Raw genomic sequence first — 19978 nt, forward strand, 5'->3', positions numbered from 1 at the left:
AATTCTAAGTTGTTTAATTATACATAGTCTACTAAGATTTTTCCTAGACTGTAGTAATATTATCGTGTTAAGTATTTGATATTTTGAAATATTGTGTAAGTTTGTAGGTACATGCTTACAGTTAGAATTGACGAGTTAACCACGTGCAACTACCGAATGCACGTAAAATGCAAAATTGATGATAAAATAATATAATAAAACTATTTTGTCTATTATTTAAAATTTTAGGTGGGGCTGAGCTTTCCGTTTAGATATAATATACGTGGACCGTATACAAATCGATTTTTTATGATAATTAGCGAGGCACACCAAAGACAAGTCAGTTTCGATGACGCGCCGCGAAGTCACAAAGCGCCAGAGCTGGGCGATTTATATGAACCGAATTCAACTTGTAGAGGCATCGGCACGCACACAGGCGCGCGGCGTACGTATGCGGGTGCGCACTCACGCACACAGCGCGCGGCGCCCTCCTCACTGGGCTGCAATTCGTCGGCGCGCCCCGCGCTCGCCCGCACGCAATTGCACTGCACTCTGTCGCTGTGCGTGCGTAAAAAGCGCACGCAGGAGGCGCGGGGGAGGTGCGGGGGAGCGGAGAGGACCGCGAGCGCTCGCCTGCAACAAACAGTCCACGATAGACGCTCGGAAGAGCACGCCGCCCCCACAGGGCGTATTCCAGTCTACGCGAACAACCCTCTACTAACTTCGTGCAGTGTTTCAAAATTGTTTCACGCGATCGTTTCAAAATTATAAATAAGGACAATAATTGAAGTGAATTTTTGAGGAATTTTCGAAAAGTGAGTATTGTTTTTTATTTGTTTTTATTTTCATTTCGTGTAAATTCAGCACGTAGAGCCGCTACGAGCGCTACAATAGGTACAGGTTTGGGGCGCATTCTCGTAGCTATAAGGTTGACGATTCCTGTTTTGATTTGGCGATTTTAACAAGTTTGGAGGGATAGTTTAGCGGCTTTCATCGGTCCCCCTGTTCGATTTACCTGTCGAATAAAAGGTAAAAGTCAATTTGGCAGAGGAAGGGCTCCGAGCGATGTAATATGTAAATGGGGTAGGGCGGTAGTTGTAGAGTAGACTGTAGAGTCAGTTCGCACAACGCACTGGGCGCTCGAGCACAGTGCATCGTGCGTGCGACTCGCAATTAGTGGATGTTTTCGTGAAAACTCAGTACAGTATATGACTCTACCATGTTTCCCGGCTCTACGTCTGAGGGTTTTCTACCAGGTATTGCTTGTGATTTTAGTTTTAATTCATTATTTTGAAATTCGTTTTTAATATTAGATTGTTTTTAATGTTAAATAATTACCTTATCTCAAATTATTGCAATAATATTGGAGATATGGTAATTACTACTCTACATTTTTTGTTTTGCTCATTTATAATAATTAAGCCATAAATAGTATTAACTTAATGAGTGCAAGCTATGAGGTTAAGATAATAATAATTATTAATTATTAAGACAGAAAATGTCGTTAGAAAACTTTTAAATACAAAGTGCTATTTAACTCTTAATATAATACCCTTAAGTATACATCTTATAGATATGTTAAATAAATTAAGTTTCTTTTTATTGTTTATAAATATAATATTACCTACTAAAGATTTCAGATTATTAAAATTGAATTAATAGGCACAAGAATAATTGAAAATCGTTAACACTAATTGTTGTAAAGTATATGGTAATTATAATAAAGCAAGTGGAAATAAGCGAATAATATGTTTTATTGTTAGTTAATATTATGTCTACTTCTATATTAGGGTGAAATTATTTAATTTAATAATTAGATCTTATTATATTAGGACACATATTTTAAAACTCTACAAGTGCTAAGCATAGATTTAGAATACGTGCACTGTACATATTTACATACAGCAAGCGAGATACAGTTTAATGTCCAATAAGATAAAAAGTTTATTCGTGTCTTACTAACACTGTTTTTGTTGTATTCTTATTGGACATATTGCGCGAAAGCACTGAAAGTTAAAAAAGCTCTATTTTACTAAAAAATAATTTTCCTTTTTTTGCAGAATCACAATTCCAAAAGATGGGGAGTAACGAAGGACAGCAGACTTTCTGTCTGAAATGGAATCACCACAAGACAAACCTGGTAGAAATACTGGACGCCCTGATAAAAGTCGAAACCTACGTCGACTGCACGCTAGTCGTCGACGACCACGTCACGTTCAAGGCGCACAGAGTCGTGCTCGCCGCCAACTCCCCCTACTTCCAGTCCATCCTGGCCGACGTCTCGATGGACCACTGCAGCATCATATTTCCCGGGGTCAAGGACTTCGAGATGCGAGCGCTCCTGGAGTACATGTACACCGGCGAGGTCAACGTCACGCAGGCTCAGATCCCCCGCATCATGAGAGTCGCCGAGCAGCTCGAGGTCAAAGGTCTCTTCGACATGAGCGAGCTCCGGCGGGGCTCCACCATCAGCGAGAGGAATTCGGCCACCTCCCCCCCTATGATAGTTCCCGCCGCACCCTCGAGCGTATCCCCGCCGGCCGTCTCCAACCGCTGGCATCCTCCCCCGGTCGCCCCCGTCCTGTCCGCGGCCTACGAGTCGGTCGACATGAATCCGTTGAAACGTAAGAAGCTATCCAGCATGCTGGCCACCCGCGATACTCCCATCCTCAGAAACGTTCTGGCGCAGGCCACCCCCGTGGACTCCTCCCAGCCCATGTCCCTCGTGTGCCATCCGGTGACCGCTCACGAATCCAGGCTGCAGTCGAACGGATCGGCACACGAGGCCGACCGACCCGGGAGTCCCCCGCGACCCTTTGATTATAGACCTCGTCGCCTGTCGTCCCGCCCCTCGTCCCCGCACTACAACCGCTCCGACCGCTCCGAGGACGCTCACTCCCCCTACACCGAGAGGTCGTTCGAGGAGGACAGCCAGCGCACCTTCCAACCGTCGTCGCCACCTACTAATTTCCAGCAGGACGTGCGGGCCGGCCTGGCCCCCTACGTGCCGCCCCAGCAGAAGCCTGAGTGGAAGCGCTATAAGCAGTACACCAGGTCGGACATCATGTCGGCGATCGAGTGCGTCCGAAACGGAATGAGCGCACTGCAGGCGTCCCGCAAGTACGGCGTCCCGTCGCGCACGCTCTACGACAAAGTCAAGAAACTCGGCATCACGACGAGTCGGCCGATGAGCCGGGGGATCAAGAGGGAGTCAAACGGCGCGGCTTTTCCTTACGGCTTGAGCGGCACCGGCGGCAGCGATGACGCCTCCGCGACCACGCCGCTCATAGATCCCTCCTTTCTTCAACAAGCCCTAGAAGGCGCCACGAGGGACGGAGGCCGAGAAGCTCTACACGCCATGGCTCTCGCCGCCGCAGCACACGCGGCGCTGGCTCCGCGCACCCCGCCCCGGTCGGCGCCGCAGTCCCCGCGCTCGCTACACACCGACGACGACCACGTCGAGGACCTGTCGGTGTCGCGTCGCCGCGACCCCGACCCCCCGGCCGGTGTCATCGTCCCCCCGCGCAACTTCGCCCTGGACTGCGGAAGTGAACGAGACTAGACGCCGCACGCTACAAAACGATCTTAAAAAGACTGACTTAGACGTACAAAACTAGTATGTAAGGCATTTTCTGCTAGGACGCGCCTGTGCGCTCTGACCGGGCGCTCCGGCCGGGTGATTGCAATGGGCCCCGGGGCCACTTTCGTTCTACCTCTATAGTTCTTATCTATTTATTTCTTACTCTATAGAACCATATACGAAATCAAATTTCCGTTACTTGGTGACATTTTAATGATTGTTTATTTTCTTTGCAAATTATCCTCGTTTTAAAGTAATGTGTTCATTAGTTTATAGTATTTAAGTTAGCTTTAATGGTTTAATGTTATCTCGCACGGAGCGGTGTACAGCCACGGTCTAGAAGGCAGTGCCGGCCACGCCACTCGGCAGAGGCTCCGCCTAGTCTAGTAATTGTATAGATATCTTAGTGACTGTGATGTTCATAGACTGATAGCCGCCATTACCTCACAACAAGTCTCTAGTCCGCCGCACCTCAGCGACATCTCGATCGTCCTTCAACTGTTTCCTCCGCCTGGGTTACATCCTACCACCCGGTGCCCGCGGTGCTCGTTATGCTCCTGCAGCATACAATTGTTTCCTATTAACTACGGGTTTGAATTTTGTGATTGCCATAATTGTTCATTGTTGATTTTTACGAATTGTGTATCGATTTGCACTTGCACCGGTGTAATTTCGAAGGTTAGATAGTAAATGAAAGCGTTTAAATGCTCAATGTAGAATACCACGTCTTTCTACACGTAAAATGTTAATCTAAGGACCTAATTCATGTGTAAGAGTAGGTATTAGGTACCTATGTTTTAAGCGTTTGGTTAGAGCTTTAGTGTGAACAACTTACCTAAAAGTTATTTTAGATTTACGCCGTCGCAATATTGTTAATTACTCGGTTGGTCAAATCATAAATATAAAGCGCGACCTAATTAAATATTTTTTTTTGGTTTTCTATCAAACATAATAATATTATGTTACGTACTATTTATATCTATTAAAATTATCGAAATCGTCACTAACCGTCATGTTAACGTATACTTTAAATTAAGTATAAATTATAATGCATAAAGTTTAATTATTTTTTCAGTTAATTGTACTATAATAATTATTCCTTAATCCATTACAAGACTGATTTGTTACTTTAGTCTAGTTTGAGAATGCCATAGATAATTAAAAGCTAACGTAAGAGAAATTCGCATAGGATTTTATTTAAGTTCGGTCAATGGGTTGAATGATTTGAAGTGGAATATTTTGTGCCTTGATTGATGTTTTGGACATTCCAGTAGGGACTCTGTTTAGTTAAGCTGTATATATGTGTCGGGTACACGTCTTAAACTAAATACCTCACCGTTTGTTACACGAACTAATGTTACGTGGTTAGATATTTACATTTTGTGCCTATTGTATGTTATGCACTAGAGTTCATTTTTGTGGATGCAAAAGTACATTTGGTTTTGTAAATGTAATATAGTTATACTAAGTTGAGTTAAAACAAGTTTGTTTATCTCGTAATACATATTATAGTAAGAATTCTATATTTACAGATAATATAATGTTATAAATACAAATTAAACGTTTACTATCAATAATAACTTTCTTTTGTGAAACTTCTAGTCCTTGGCAATCTCTACTCTTGTTAATCAAGAAGAAAGGGTCGGTTGGTATTGTTAACTTGCTACCCCATCATTACCTACCAAGAATACGTGCCAAAGCTGCAAAGTGCTCAGTGGAGACTTGACAGTATTTAGCAAAAATATGTATAACTTAAGTGCAAAACACATGAACACATTGTGCACATTATGAATTGACTGAATCGTGACTCTTGAGTGAGCGCTCGCCCTAAGTTAGTGCGATCATGGTGCGATCCAGAATAAAGATGCATCATGTAACGCCTCGGTAGTTGCTATGCTGTTGTGGCACAACTTAAATAGAGACATACTAATGTATGTTCAGTAGAAACCTAATAATATTATTATACTAGATTAATTTAACAAATCTTAAACGAGCGCGTTCAGAAGTGCGCGTTTTCTGCGCGTGCGGATTCAGCTCGCGTGTTTTCCCAAACGCTACTCTAACGATATCTCTCAAGCTGTTTATAAACATAATAATATAACATCTATAATCTAACCTTCCCCCAAACGCTACAGCCGAAAACGCGCAAGTCTGAACGCGCCGTTTTACGGCCGTTCCCAATATTTGATCTATCTCTGGTTTTGCCCTACTAGGGATAGGAATAGCTCACAATTGACATAAAATATATGTCTCTAATGTCTAATGTGAGCTATTCCTATCTCTAGTAGGGCCAAACCAGAGATAGATCAAATATTGGGAACCGCCGTTAGTAATCAACCAACAAGTTACAAGATTTTTATCCTTCCCGGGGCGCAGTCGAGTTTGAGTTGAGCGACTTTGATTTTGAGGACACGGAAAAGTTATTCTAGTTTGTGATAATATATTTTATCCTGTGTTATTAAGCAGTTCATCACCGGCGATCCGCCATTATATCTGTCGACGCTGAAGAAGGAACGCTGATGAAGGAGACATCAGCACCAAGTTCCAACTTCCAACCTATCACTACTTGTCTCTTTCATGTTGGAATAGATTGTCCTCCTCGTTTCCATAATAAGTGCGCGATATATTCGGTTAAATTCGTGCAAGACAACTAACGGCCGTTCCCAATATTTGATCTATCTCTGGTTTTGCCCTACTAGAGATAGGAATAGCTAACATTAGACATTAGAGACATATATTTTATGTCAATTGTGAGCTATTCCTATCTCTAGTAGCGTAAAACCAGAGATAGATCAAATATTGGGAACGGCCGTAGATAGTGATAGGTCATTTAAGTATATTGTTCGTAGGGTCAATCAAAGAATTTCTACGCTTTCGATGATGAGCTATACAATTTTAATCGCATTTAAAAAAACGGTAAACTGTATATTATTTTGCGGTACGCTGGCTGTGCGCTGGATTATTATAGGAAACTGTGCCTCCAAGGTGCGAAATAAAAAACTTAAAAAGCGCCATCTAGCAACAGAATAGAGAACCAATGTAAATCGAAATAATAATATACAAATTACAAAACCACAAAGCAGAAAATTAAAATAAGTTAAAATAATTGCGACAAATTAATACCTGACTATTACTTACATCACAATTTATATGCCCCCCTTCCTATTTCACTGTATAATAAAAATACTACGAACAATCGCATGTCTTGGTCAAAATCGTTAAAAATAAAAAAATAAAATAATTTGAGTAACGTCAGGACAGGTGACGTCATATCGCACCACTATTTCACGAACGTTCATTGGCTATTCAAAACCTGTCAAATGAGTCTATCGAAAACGTAAACAAGTGCATGCATTGTGAAATGAAGAATAATATTTTAGTAATATTTAATTTAAAAATGTTAAAAGTGTCTTGAAGGCCTATTAACTATAAAAGATACATTAATATGGATTGCGACCAGAGCTTTTTAAACAATGACGTTTTTAACGTCAATGATATAGCTGAAATAGAAGGTAAGCTTAGTGCAGTTCAGTGTTTATTATTTCTAGACAATTTACGTTGTTAAAAGTATAACTTATTATATGTATGTTGCGCCTTTTAAGATTTTCTATCCGGCTGCGATGGAGATTTCATGAAGAAACTAGAGGAGGAGCTATCAACAGTTGATGGCGAATCTGATCTAATAAGTGTGGACACCAAGTACAACACAATCGTACCTTCCCCACAAGTATCGCCCTATTACAGCACATCTAATCCGTTAGTATCACAACATCCCACCAATAGAAATGCCCAGTTTCAAGATCACTCCAAAACAATTCCCGATCTGGGGGCTTATAAAAGAATCGAAGCGCAGAACTTGCAACCAAAGGAGGAAGCTAAACCTGAAAAACCCCAGACACAACCAGTGCAAACACCAATGATCGTTCAACAAGTACCAAATTCCCTGTTTGTGAATTTAGCACAATTACAAAAAGTTAATGATGGACGAGGCTCAATTGTGCAGTTGGAGAACCCGCAGAAATCAAATCCGCCTATTAAACCACAAGCTAAAAGTCAGCCTTTGCTCCTTCCCCATAATGGTCAAAGAGTCACACCTGTGATTATAAAAACCTCAGACGCAAACTTCTCTCCTGTGATATTACAATCCAATATTATTAACCCTGAAACACAAACTTTAATGTACACAACTGCACCTATTCAGGGTAAGTTTATCAACATTTTTGAAACTTTTGTTTTTAATTTATTATTCAATGTAAAATATTATCAGTATTGCATCATCCTCTCTCTATATTTTAGTAGAAAGAATATGAAGTTTAATGAAAATAATAACATTTTCATTCTAGGTGCACAGCAACCGATCATAGCACATGACAAATCAAGCAATGAAAACACACCAATACACACATTCTTCACAAGTAACACAACCCCAACATTGCTAACTACAGTACCGGTAGTTCTCGATGGAGACAAAATAGCTTTCGCTCATCATCCAAACGGACAGCCTAAAGTTAAGGAGGTGAAAAGAAGTGCACATAATGCAATAGAAAGGAGATATAGAACAAGCATTAATGATAAAATTGTAGAACTTAAGAATATGTTAGTGGGAGAGGAGGCTAAGGTAATTATTATGTAATTTTCATTTTGTTTATCCATATTTCGACAACCTCTGTGGCTCAGTGGGTGGGCTGTCGGTAGCTCAATCCCGCTGATGGAACAAAAAGTTTTCAAAGTTCCTGGGTCATGGATGTGTATTATATAATAAAAATCTGAAATATATGTATAGTTTATAATATTAAATATATTTCCGTTGTTTGGTACCCGTAACACAAGTCCTTCAGGTACTTAGCACGGGGCCAAACTGACGTGGTGTGAAGCGTTCATAGATATTATTATTATATTATTACTTCCATATCCATACTAATATTCTGTCTGTCTGTCCGTCCATCCGTCTTGTCTGTCTGTTACCTCTTCACGCTTAAACCGCTGAACCGATTTTGCTGAAATTTAGCATGGAGATACTTTGAGTCCCGGGAAAGGACATAGGATACTTTTTATCCCGGTAAAATGTACAGTTCTCGCGCGATAAATAAATTTTGGCGCGACATTGTTCCCGCAAGTCCGTTGCGCCAAAATTCGTTTATTGCCATCTAGTATAGTATAATGTATTATAATTTATGTATGAGTTTTCAAATTTTAATATTTGATTTCAGTTAAACAAATCAGCAATATTAAGAAAAACAATAGACTACATAAAATATTTAAGAAATCAAAATGCCAGATTAAAACAAGAGAATATGCAACTGAAACTGGTTTGCCACAAGTCAGGAGTCAAAGACTTCACACTTGATGGCCCGTACACACCACCACACAGCGATATTATGTCACCATACCATTCACCACTCGGAGCCCTTAGTCATGAAAGCGATTCTCCCTCATCTCCGGAATGCAGTAAAGTAAGTAACCAAAGGTCTTATATTAATCAAGTTGTTCAAAATAGTTTTGACTAATAGCATTTAAACAAAATTTTATATGTAGTGCTATTACCCAAAACTATTTTGACTTACTTTTTTTATTTTCTGTTCAACATTCCAATAAGTATTTTAAGCTGTTGCTTATACTTATTGGAATGTTGAACAGAAAATAATACTGTTGCATATCTACTTATATCCAAATCTATTGTAAAACTACTGAATATAGTGAAAATATATTATTAATTATGTTATTTAAATCTTTCAGTCTGATGATAGGTATACAAAGATTGTAATGGGAATGGGTGATCACTCTAGATTGGCTCTCTGTGCGTTCATGGTTGGCCTATTAGCATTCAACCCCTTCAGTGCATTCTTTGGTAGTTTCATGATGGAATCAACCTCAGCAGACTATTCAACGAGATTGGACCAGAGGCGAATATTGTCAGAAGATGATCTAAGTAAGTGTAAGGGCCTGTGTCACCACTTCCTGATAAGTGCCGGATAGTCTATCCACAGCTTAACTTGACAGATAAAGTATGGAGAATCTGTCAAATAAGTTGTGGATAGCCTATCCGGCACTTTATCAGGAAGTGGTGAAACAGGCCCTAAAAATCTTAAATTTATTATTCTAGAATCTAGAGATTGGTTGGTCTTGATCTCATGATGGACTAAGAAGACTAAAACAAAGCATCAACAGCTTAAAGTTTAGGCTGCAATATAGCATGTACTTGCCTTGTTATGAGCATTCTAAGATGATACAATATATTAGAATAATATTTATTTGATTTGCAAAAAAAAGATAAATTTGATTTTTAGATTAAGTGCAATTTACAATTGAATCATCAAGATCTTGACAAAGTTTATTATAGGTAAATTGTAGATGTAAGTTGCTGTTCACTTGTAATCAATATGAATTAAAACGGACATAATATATTTCAGATCCTGATCTGACATGGGGCATTTGGATGTTCAACACTTTTATAATATACTTTATAAACACTCTCATATTGAGCGGCTGTTTGATAAAACTTCTGGTGTACGGAGATTCTGTTCCCAAATTCGACTCTAAAGAGGCAAAACAATTTAAAGAACACAAAGCAAACGCCGAGCAGTTTCTTAAAAAAGTATGTACCACAATAATATGTACTATAGCTGTAGCTAACAGCATGAGCACTATTGCTACCTCCAGAAAAATATAACACATTCCATATAAAAAAAATATTTGTCTGTTTTTTACCTCTTCACTTTAAAACTGGTGAACCGATATGGATGTTTAGTTTGCAGATACTATATATTATATGAGTTCCCAGAAATGGACAAAGGTTAATATAATGTATGTCTAGAAAAAATATGATACTCGCTCAATAAATAAAGTTGTGGACAATATGTAGTTCCTAATTAATTTATTGGAAACTTAACCACTAATATCATTTATAAAACTTTTTTCAGGGTGACTTAACAAATGCTCGTACGGAGTTACACAGCTCTCTAGCGGTGTGTGGCAAGAGCGTACAAGGCGGTCAGGGTAGAGCCAAATATTCCGCGCTCATGTCTGCTGTGCTAAGACAATTTCTGCAACGGATGCCCTTTGGAGGTTTCCTGGCGAGACGTGCAGGGGATTTGTGGAGTGATAGGTAAGGGAGATATAATATTTAATTTACGAATTTTATCTTAACATTCTTATATAATATATTATTTAAAATCAATTTTTATTTCAGTTCAACCAGAAAGGCGACTAAACGGTGGGCGGCGGAAGTGGCAAACGTTTCTCATCAGCTCGCTCAACTTGAGGTTTTATTTGTTATTAATTTTGTTTTACAGACATTTCCTTTAAAAATAAACAAGTGCGAGTTGTACTCGCCCATGAAAGGTTATACACGGTTCGCAACGCCTCCGTGGTCTAGTGGTATAGAGCGCGGCTCTTGACTCGGAGGTCGTGGGTTCGAATCTCGCGTTGGAAACATGTTATTTCCAAGTTTGGTTAGGACAATGCAGGCTGATCACCTGATTGTCTGACAAGTAAGATGATCCATGCGTCGGATGGGCATGTAAAAAGTCGGTCCTGCGCCTGATCTCTCGCCAGTCGTGTCGGTCTTCCGTCCCACTGGGTTATGAGAGTAAAGGAATAGAGAGTGCTTTTGTGTACTGCGCACACACTTGGGCACTATAAAAGTACTCCTGCGTACCTGGTCTGGTTTCAATGAAACCGGCCACCGTCACCGAAACCGGTGTGGGGAGTATTATACACGGTTCACAGAATACATCTACTTACCAAGTTTCAATAGTATAGCTTAAGAGCTAGTTAGTTAGTTTCGCAGAAAAGTGGCTGTGACATACGGATGTACTGACAGACAGACATGACGAATCTATAAAGGTTCCGTTTTTAGCCATTTGGCTACGGAACCTGTGCCACAACATACAATTAGTTGTAATAACGGTGAAATACAATCGTGATGAAATTATATTATACAATTTTAATATGGTGATGATGGTAAAGTTTTACAAAAATTAACAGATTTCTTTGCTCAACCTGCTTGAATCTGGATTCTGGGTTTAATGTTAGCCCTGGGTTTAATGTCACATACTGTCACTATTACCTACATGTCACTCGGAAAAGGGTTAATTTCACCCATATATGAGGCGCAAGAGGCCATAAAATGTGTAAAATGAACAGGTTCTATCGAGTAACGTCGGTCGCAGCGAGAAAGTGCTACTGGCGTTGCAAGCGATCAACTTCGCTGAAGTGGCGGACGACAAACAGCTACTAGCCGAGACGTACGCCACCGCCGCTGTTGTGTTCAAGGACTATATGCCAAAGTTCGGGAACTGGTTGTGCGGGTACGTACTAATGTTATCCCAACCATTGAAAGTCTATACTACCACAAAGTTAATATACCTAGCGGAATAGAGCAAAGATCTCGAGCTGTCAAACAAAACCGAAATTGGTTTTCATCTGTGTGAAAAATATGTGTACGTATACACTTACACAAGCATGATTGAACATGAATTCTATAAGATTAAATTGTCAACGTGCGGCACGTGCCGACTGGACGTCAAAAAAGAGTGCTGCTGTCATGTATCACACGTCTCTTTTTACCATGCAGTGTTTCTGATAGTGACCTCTCTCTTGCTCAGGCCTTTGTTTCTCTATTCCGCTAGGTATATTAATTCTATGGTCGCTACGCAGCGCCGTTGAATGATGTGAATAATTACTCCAGTTAAAAATGTTTGAGGCAGTGTAATCCAAATTTTTGAGGCAGATGGAGCATTAACTTTATGGATATTGTACACTTTACTTCTTTTGCAATACGAGTATGATTGTGGTACAAAGCTTACGTGGTATAAGGTTTACATTAATAAAAACCAGTGTATGTTCAGTTTCGGATTCGGAAGCAAATGAAATTTCGTGCTATTACTCGAGTCTCACATAGTTTGTCTTTTTCACTCGCTTACAAATGTATTGCTATCCATTTTATATAATATGTTTACTATTAGTTACTACCTGCGTGCGTGTGCGTCTGCCGCGCCGTCATGTCGCGCCAGCGTGCGTGTACGCTGGGTTGCGAGCGCGCGCGGCGCTCGGTTCGTGCGTACGCGTCGCTGGACTTATGAGCGTGCGGCGTCGCTGTTCGCGAACGAGCCGCGCCGACCCGACCCGCTCGCGTATGCTATGCGGGTTTGTATTTATTTATTTAACAGGAAAACCAACAGCATAATTAAAGTACAATAGAAATATAACTAGTTGACACAAAGCCAATAGGAAAACAAATATTTAAAGCTTAATTCTGTTTTACTGTTGTATGTGTGTGAAAGTAATATAGCGCATGCCTGCATGTAAACTCATTTATTTACTTAGAGTTTGAGGTTTAATACTTGCTAAAAATAAGATGTTTATATCGGATCTTAAGGTATACTGTATAATGTTTTTATATAACTTAAATATTTGTTAGAAACACGTCCGTTAAAATGCTGAAATTATATTATGTAACGTCTAATTCTATTTACTAATTAAGATGGGAATGTCATATTTTGCTTTCACTTTACAGGCGTACCACCTCGAATTGCTGCAGAAGAGTCTCCACATGCTGCTGTGTCCGGACGAGAGGAACAACACCCGGCATGTTCTGGAGCTCATCGAGCTGATCACCAACGACGTGTCCACCGGCGCACCGCATCATACTGGTCATTTTTTTACCCGACTATAAAAGAAAGGGTGTAAGCGGGCCCCTAGATGAGCAATTTTATTGCGCAATGTTGCGTAATATTATTGACCGTCTAGGGTTAATATTGAACATCGCGCGCCTTCAATCTAATTGTCAAATAAACTGTTCAATAAAATTGAAGCGTGATATTGACAATACAATAATTATTGATCGTCTAGGGGCCGGCTTCCACCCTATTCTTAGACGGTTCCTCGGGATTTCTTCCATTAGACCTCCTCCTCAATCCTCAAAAATTATGTCATTTGTTTAAGAAAACGGTTGGTTGCTTGAGTCGTGTGATTAAGGAATTCTCAAGGGAACGACTAATGATCAGGGTGTCACAGTACCATCTCAATGGCATCTGAAATTGATTCAGATGCCATGGGCAAGGGTAGTTGCATTGCATCAGGTGACCTGTTTGCTCGTTTGCCCCCTAAATTTTTGTATAAGATGGCGGACCTAGGTTTATTATATTGGTTGAGTTCTTACTTTAATCGCAAATATCTTACTGTTTTTGCGACAGAAATCAGTTTTTTGTCATTCAATCATTCAATATTACATATTTTTCAGTCCAATATCATAATAATTTGCATTAAAAGTAACTTTTTTACTTATTATGCATATTTTTCGTTCATACCATAGACTCGAAGAACATAACCGGTTTTGATTTATATTGTTACATGCTAGGGAGAATTCGTTTCTAGAAAATACGCGCATGTAATCGCACACCTAACGCCACCTAGTATCGAGTAGGGGATTTATGATGTCTGTGTTCCCCCGATAAGTCCCGCTGGATTGACGCTAGATGGCACTATATGTAGTAAATTCGTAACAATATTCAGGTTGCTGGGACCCGGTTTTGGAGTGGTGGGCGAACATAGTGGGTCTGGCGGCGGCGTGGCTGCTGGCCGACATGCCCAAGGCCGCGGACATCGCTGACAGGTTGACGCTGCCCGACGAACTCGCAAACTGCGAGGATCCGCTGCCCGGGTGAGTGGTTGAAGTCAAGTAACTCGTTACTACAGGGTGTAACAAAACAAAGTGATAATACTTTAGGGTAGTGTTTCCCGAGACCCAACCTGTCGTCCACGAACCTCGATGTCATCTCTGGACCATACATAATCCGATTTTTTTGCTACATATTTATTTTATTAAAGCGGTTCATAAATGTGCTTGATTACCTAGGGGTCCGTGGCTGAAAAAGGTTATGCGTCTATCGAACCTTCGTGCTATGAGACGATACCATTGGACGATACACGCAGATCGTCCAATGGTATCGTTTTAAGCACGAAGCACTACGCAGGTGCGGCCCGGGCACAAGGAACACATACACACCTTTAAGTTTTGTTACACCCTCAGAATTACACCCCATATAAAATTCTCGTTCTGCAGTGGTATTACTTACCAAACTCATCCGAACGGCTATTCCGATTGGTATGAAATTTTGAGTGCTTGTCCTTTGGGTCTGAGAATTGGCAACATCTATTTTTTTCCCGAAATAACGTAGCGTATAAAACAGCACTGCACACTACACCGTCCTTAATAAAATAATAACAGCTAAAGTCATCTATACTAATATTATATATTATAATTGGGAAGAGTTTGTTTGTTTGTTTGAACGCGCTAATCTCAGGAACTACTGGTCCGATTTGAAAAATTATTTTACTGTTGGATAGCCCATTTATCGAGGAAGGCTATAGGCTATATTTTATCACGCTAAGTATAATAGGAGCGAAGAAATAGAGGAAAATGTAGAAAAAACGGGGGGAAATTATTTGAACGCGCTAATCTCAGGAGCTACTGGTTCGATTTGAAAAAATTTTTCAGTGTTAGATATCCCATTGATCGAGAAAGGTTATAAGCTATATTTTATCACGCTAAGACTAATAGGAGCGAAGAAATAGAGGAAAATGTGTAAAAAACGGGGGGAAATTATATGAAAGGGCCTATTTGAACGCGCTAATCTCAGGAACTGCTTATCCGATTTGAAAAATTCTTTCAATGTTGGATAGCCCATTCCTTGAGGTAGGTTATAGGCTATATTTTATCACGCTAAGTATAATAGGAGCGAAGAAATAGAGGAAAATGTAGAAAAAACGGGGGGAAATTATTTGAACGCGCTAATCTCAGGAGCTACTGGTTCGATTTGAAAATTTTTTTCAGTGTTAGATATCCCATTGATCGAGAAAGGTTATAAGCTATATTTTATCACGCTAAGACTAATAGGAGCGAAGAAATAGAGGAAAATGTGTAAAAAACGGGGGGAAAGGGCCTATTTGAACGCGCTAATCTCAGGAGCTACTGGTTCGATTTGAAAATTTTTTTCAGTGTTAGATATCCCATTGATCGAGAAAGGTTATAAGCTATATTTTATCACGCTAAGACTAATAGGAGCGAAGAAATAGAGGAAAATGTGTAAAAAACGGGGGGAAAGGGCCTATTTGAACTCGCTAATCTCAGGAACTGCTTATCCGATTTGAAAAATTATTTCAATGTTGGATAGCCCATTCCTTGAGGTAGGTTATAGGCTATATTTTATCACGCTAAGACTAATAGGAGCGAAGAAATAGAAGAAAATGTGGAAAAAACGGGGGAAATTATATGGAATTATTAGGGAATATAATTATTAGGGATCTACTATGCTAACGCGGACATAGTCGCGGGCAACATCCAGTTTGAAATAATAACTGTTGACTTAAGGCGACGCCTTGATAATTTGGCTGTAGCGATATCGATTTTTCTCAGCAATGACTAAAGCTAAGAAATTAAAGTTCATTGTCAGTATTCATCAAGTTGAAATTCAAATTTCAAAGACAAAGACGGGAGTCTTTGTCTTTGAAATTTGAATTACCCATAGCATATCACGATTGGTCAACTTTTATAACACAGAATAATCAATCAAAAAGACATGTGTAAAACAAGGGATTCCTATTTTGCCAACAGAGGAGAGTGATATAAGCAATGATATTCTTTGGATATAAGTTTCCAAAATTTGTACATAAATTGGTTCAAGTTCACTTTAATTTGCCCGTAGCTTATATGAAATGTATTTATATTTTTAAATTATGCGATAAGAACCAATTTGTCGCTTACGCCCTTTCCATTTTTTGCTGTTCCATTGTTTGTTTTCTATGAGATGCCGGGCCGGCCTCATAGAAAACAAGCAATCTAAAACATATCCAACACGATTTTTTTCGTCACCTTAAGCATATTGTCGAATCACCTAGTAATAATAATAACTCCGGCTCTTGACAGCTCAGTAGTTTACAATAACAGGCACAGCTAGCCGCGCAATGTTTATCAAACACGCTCGTATTTATATTTGTATATATTGTTGTAGCGCGCTGCATATGGCGTACAAAAGCAGGCGTGGACTGCTGAGTCTCGCACACTGCAATGAAGATTCGCTCGAGAGGACGTCCGAAACTATACTCAAGGTATATTTTTTTAGGCCCCTTATTTTATCCCCTTACTAATAAGTAATAACATTTAGGTTACTTTTAAATACCCTTTAGATCTTACAGAGTTAAGTTAAATTAGGTTTTTACTACTAATATTATTAATTACAGCTAAATACACGCTAACATGATTTTTTTAACTTGAACAATCCATACTTCCATACTATCCGTACTAATATTATAAATTCGAACCTGTCTGTCTGTTTGTCTGTTACCACTTCACATTTTTGGAAATTTGGTATGGAGATAATTCGAGTCATAAGAAAAGAAATAGGTAACTTTTTATCCCGAAAAAATGGTTCCTTCGCTATAAACGAATTTTGTCGCAACGGACTTGCGGGCATCATCGAGTCTTATAATATACGAGCTTTTGCCCGCGGCTTCGCTCGCGTTAAGAAGTATTATTATATACAAACTTTCATCCCCTATTTGAACCCCTTGGGGTTGGAATTTATCAAAATCCTTTCTTAGCGGATGCCTACGTCATAACATCTACCTGCATGCCAAATTTCAGCCCGATCCGTACAGTTGTTTGGGCTGTGCGTTGATAGATCACTATGTCAATCAGTCAGTCAGTCACCTTTGAGTTTTATATATATTAAAGATATAGATATAGATAGATTGTTTTTATTGTACAGGTTTGCGACATTGCGGGAGCCCGGTTAGCAGATTCTTTGGCCTACTACTGTTGCCGTAAGCCAACGCAGTTGATGCTGGTAAGCCATGCAGCTTTTTTGCATTGTTATGCTAGATTTTGCAGATTTTGCTAGATTTTGCACATATATACCAATTTATTTATTTTAATAAAATATAATATGTTTTTTAATTTGAATGCTTAATTGCTTATTTGCATAGCAAAATTGTAATTATAAAAATAAATTGGATATTCTGATTTGATTCTGATTAAATTTTTAGGTAAACGAAAGCATTTTATTGTGAACCATTTTTAATCTTCTATGGTATTTATTAAAAAATGTTTAATTTAATATTTTATTTAATATTAAATATACGTTTTATAATGTTATAGTCTCAATCGTTTAATCAGCCTGCTGCATGATTGATCCAATTTATATTAATTCTAACAGTATTACTTGTATTAAATGTTTTGACGATCCAGGCATTAACATTTTGCGTTTAAATGTTATATTTGTAGGCACCTATAAATTTCATTATATCAAATTAGTTACTATTTTTACCACTAGAGGCGCTGTTTGGCTTAATGCCAATTGGACGTTAGACAGTATTGCTATATAGATTATATTTGTAGCTTGAACGAGATATGAAGATGTAACTGGTACGAGAGTGCATTGTAGTTGCATTGCACTTGTAAAAGTATGTGCAATATCACTACAAAGCAACTTTCGCGCCAGTTTATTTCGTCGCATGTTGCATTTTTTTTTTCAACTTGGAATGGTAAGTTTTGCATTGGCTACTTTATGTATTTAATAAAATTATTATATTGTAATTATTTAGTTTATATTATGTCATGTTTTACTTTTATTTTTGCATGATATATTGTGTCTATCTTCTTAGAATCTAGATTAATAATTAGTATCTACAGAATCTTAATTCTTAAATCTTTATAGATAATTCATGTTGAGAGGAAAATTATTTGAACACCTCAATACTGATAGGTTGTTTACTATGATAGATCAGAATTTTTGTTCAGTTGAAATACAATAATTTACAAAATATATTAGCTATTGCATTAGTAATTCGTTTTTTTCTAACCCGAAAAGACTAGATCCTATAACCACGCACGATACAAATTATAAAAATCTTTTACTTATTATTTGTAAAAAAAGTAATATTATGCTATATTTTAATAAATTTTGCCAAATTATATACGGTACATTTATCTATTATTTATGAATGCCCGGTTACTGAGGTATTTTAATAGTACTTTTCACTATAGTTGTTGGTTGGCTAACAAATATACAACCGAGCAACGACGGTCCTGAAAATATAACCTCTTGTCAGAAAACCCCAGAAAGTGAGTATTAATCGTCCGTCGTATATTCCAGCTGCTGCAGGTGCTCTGCTGCGACTGGGTGCTGGAGGTGCGCGCGGGGGTATGGGAGGCGCGGGGGGCGGCGCGCCCCGAACAGCTGGATGCGTTCTCGCGCGACCTGCACTCGCTGCGCCGCCTGGAGCAGACGCTGCCCGTGAGTCCGCCATCTTGTTTTACAAGCGCCGCCATTTTGTGTGGGAACTGAAAGGATTCACGATTGATATTATTATAACATGGATTGTAATACAGGCTAATAATGATAATTGGGTACCGTATCATAATTATAGCTATACGAATCGGGGGCATTGGTACTTTAGTATTTCCCCTTTTGATATTACAGTGATACAAGATTTTTCTTTATTTGAATTTTCTATTATATCAAACATAATAGAAAATTCGTTGTGTAGAATGTAGAATATTACAGAAATTCTGTTGTGTGTCACAGTGGGTGTCGGGGCGCGTGTTCCTGCACGCAGCTGTGTGCCGCATGATGGCGGGCGCGGCGCCGCGCCGCACGCAGCAGCTGCTAGATGGCAGCGTGCGTGCGCGCCCGCACCGCTCCTCACTCATATGCGGGAAAGGTACGTTGATTTCCCTCCACTTGACTCAACCACAATTCTTTAGTGGTATTTAAATTTGAACACATTGAATTTTGTGGATTTATATAAATTTTATTCAATAGGTATCTGTCAGTATGTTTATTATTTTTCTAGGTATTTTAAATAATAATAATTCCTCTTAGATTATTTCAAATTTTGAATTGTTTCAATTTTAGAACGAGCTTTGGAAAATGGCGGGGGAGAGGGTGAACGCGCGGTGGCGTTGTACATGGCATGCAAACATTTGCCGACCGCCGTGCTAGCGGCGCCGGGCGAGCGCGCGGGCATGCTTGCTCAAGCGGCAGCAACACTACAGAAGATCGGCCACAGGAGCCGCCTGCCGCACTGTTACCATCTCATGAAGTCGGTCGGGTCGTTGCCTACTGCGTCCTAGTTTTGACCTGACGTCCACAGCCCCCTTATGTAACTTTGATGAACATGAACTTCGTTGTTTATTACAATTTTGACATTTGATCTGTTTGAACACAGAATTTAAAAATATGTAATGTCAATTGTTACTTTTTATTTATATTGGCTTAAAAACTTCAAACGTCAAAATTGTGATCATAATCCACGAAGTTCATGTTCATTAAAGTAACATAGTAAGAGGGCAGAATGGACGCAGAAGTCTTAGTGCCTTATCACACTGGCGATTAGCGAGCGATTTGAAAGCGACGC

General features: G+C 39.4%; 2 protein-coding genes across 3 annotated transcripts; both read left to right on the forward strand.

Annotated features, from left to right (window-relative positions):
• Positions 1 to 513: 513 nt before the first annotated feature.
• On the forward strand, positions 514 to 4495 carry LOC121728923. Of its 2 annotated transcripts, none has more exons than XM_042117256.1 (2): positions 514 to 794; positions 2040 to 4495. In XM_042117256.1, exon 2 carries the CDS (start codon positions 2057 to 2059, stop codon positions 3539 to 3541), a length of 1485 nt encoding a protein of 494 aa, XP_041973190.1. In that variant the 5' UTR covers positions 514 to 794; positions 2040 to 2056; the 3' UTR covers positions 3542 to 4495. The 2 variants fall into 2 exon arrangements, with proteins under 2 accessions (XP_041973190.1, XP_041973189.1); XM_042117255.1 differs by lacking the exon at positions 514 to 794 and adding an exon at positions 1175 to 1235.
• Positions 4496 to 6879: 2384 nt separating this feature from the next.
• Positions 6880 to 19768, forward strand: LOC121728556 (sterol regulatory element-binding protein 1). The gene is made up of 17 exons (XM_042116727.1): positions 6880 to 7071; positions 7162 to 7761; positions 7903 to 8177; positions 8770 to 9012; positions 9296 to 9488; positions 9970 to 10154; positions 10480 to 10664; positions 10749 to 10821; positions 11705 to 11868; positions 12526 to 12706; positions 13077 to 13212; positions 14075 to 14222; positions 16573 to 16669; positions 17329 to 17406; positions 18715 to 18855; positions 19147 to 19282; positions 19477 to 19768. The coding sequence occupies exons 1-17, from the start codon at positions 7005 to 7007 to the stop codon at positions 19692 to 19694; spliced, it is 3120 nt and encodes a 1039-aa protein (XP_041972661.1). The 5' UTR covers positions 6880 to 7004; the 3' UTR covers positions 19695 to 19768.
• Positions 19769 to 19978: the final 210 nt, after the last annotated feature.

Source organism: Aricia agestis, chromosome 7 (assembly GCF_905147365.1).
Source record: "Aricia agestis chromosome 7, ilAriAges1.1, whole genome shotgun sequence".
In the NCBI taxonomy this organism is placed as follows: Eukaryota; Metazoa; Arthropoda; class Insecta; order Lepidoptera; family Lycaenidae; genus Aricia; species Aricia agestis.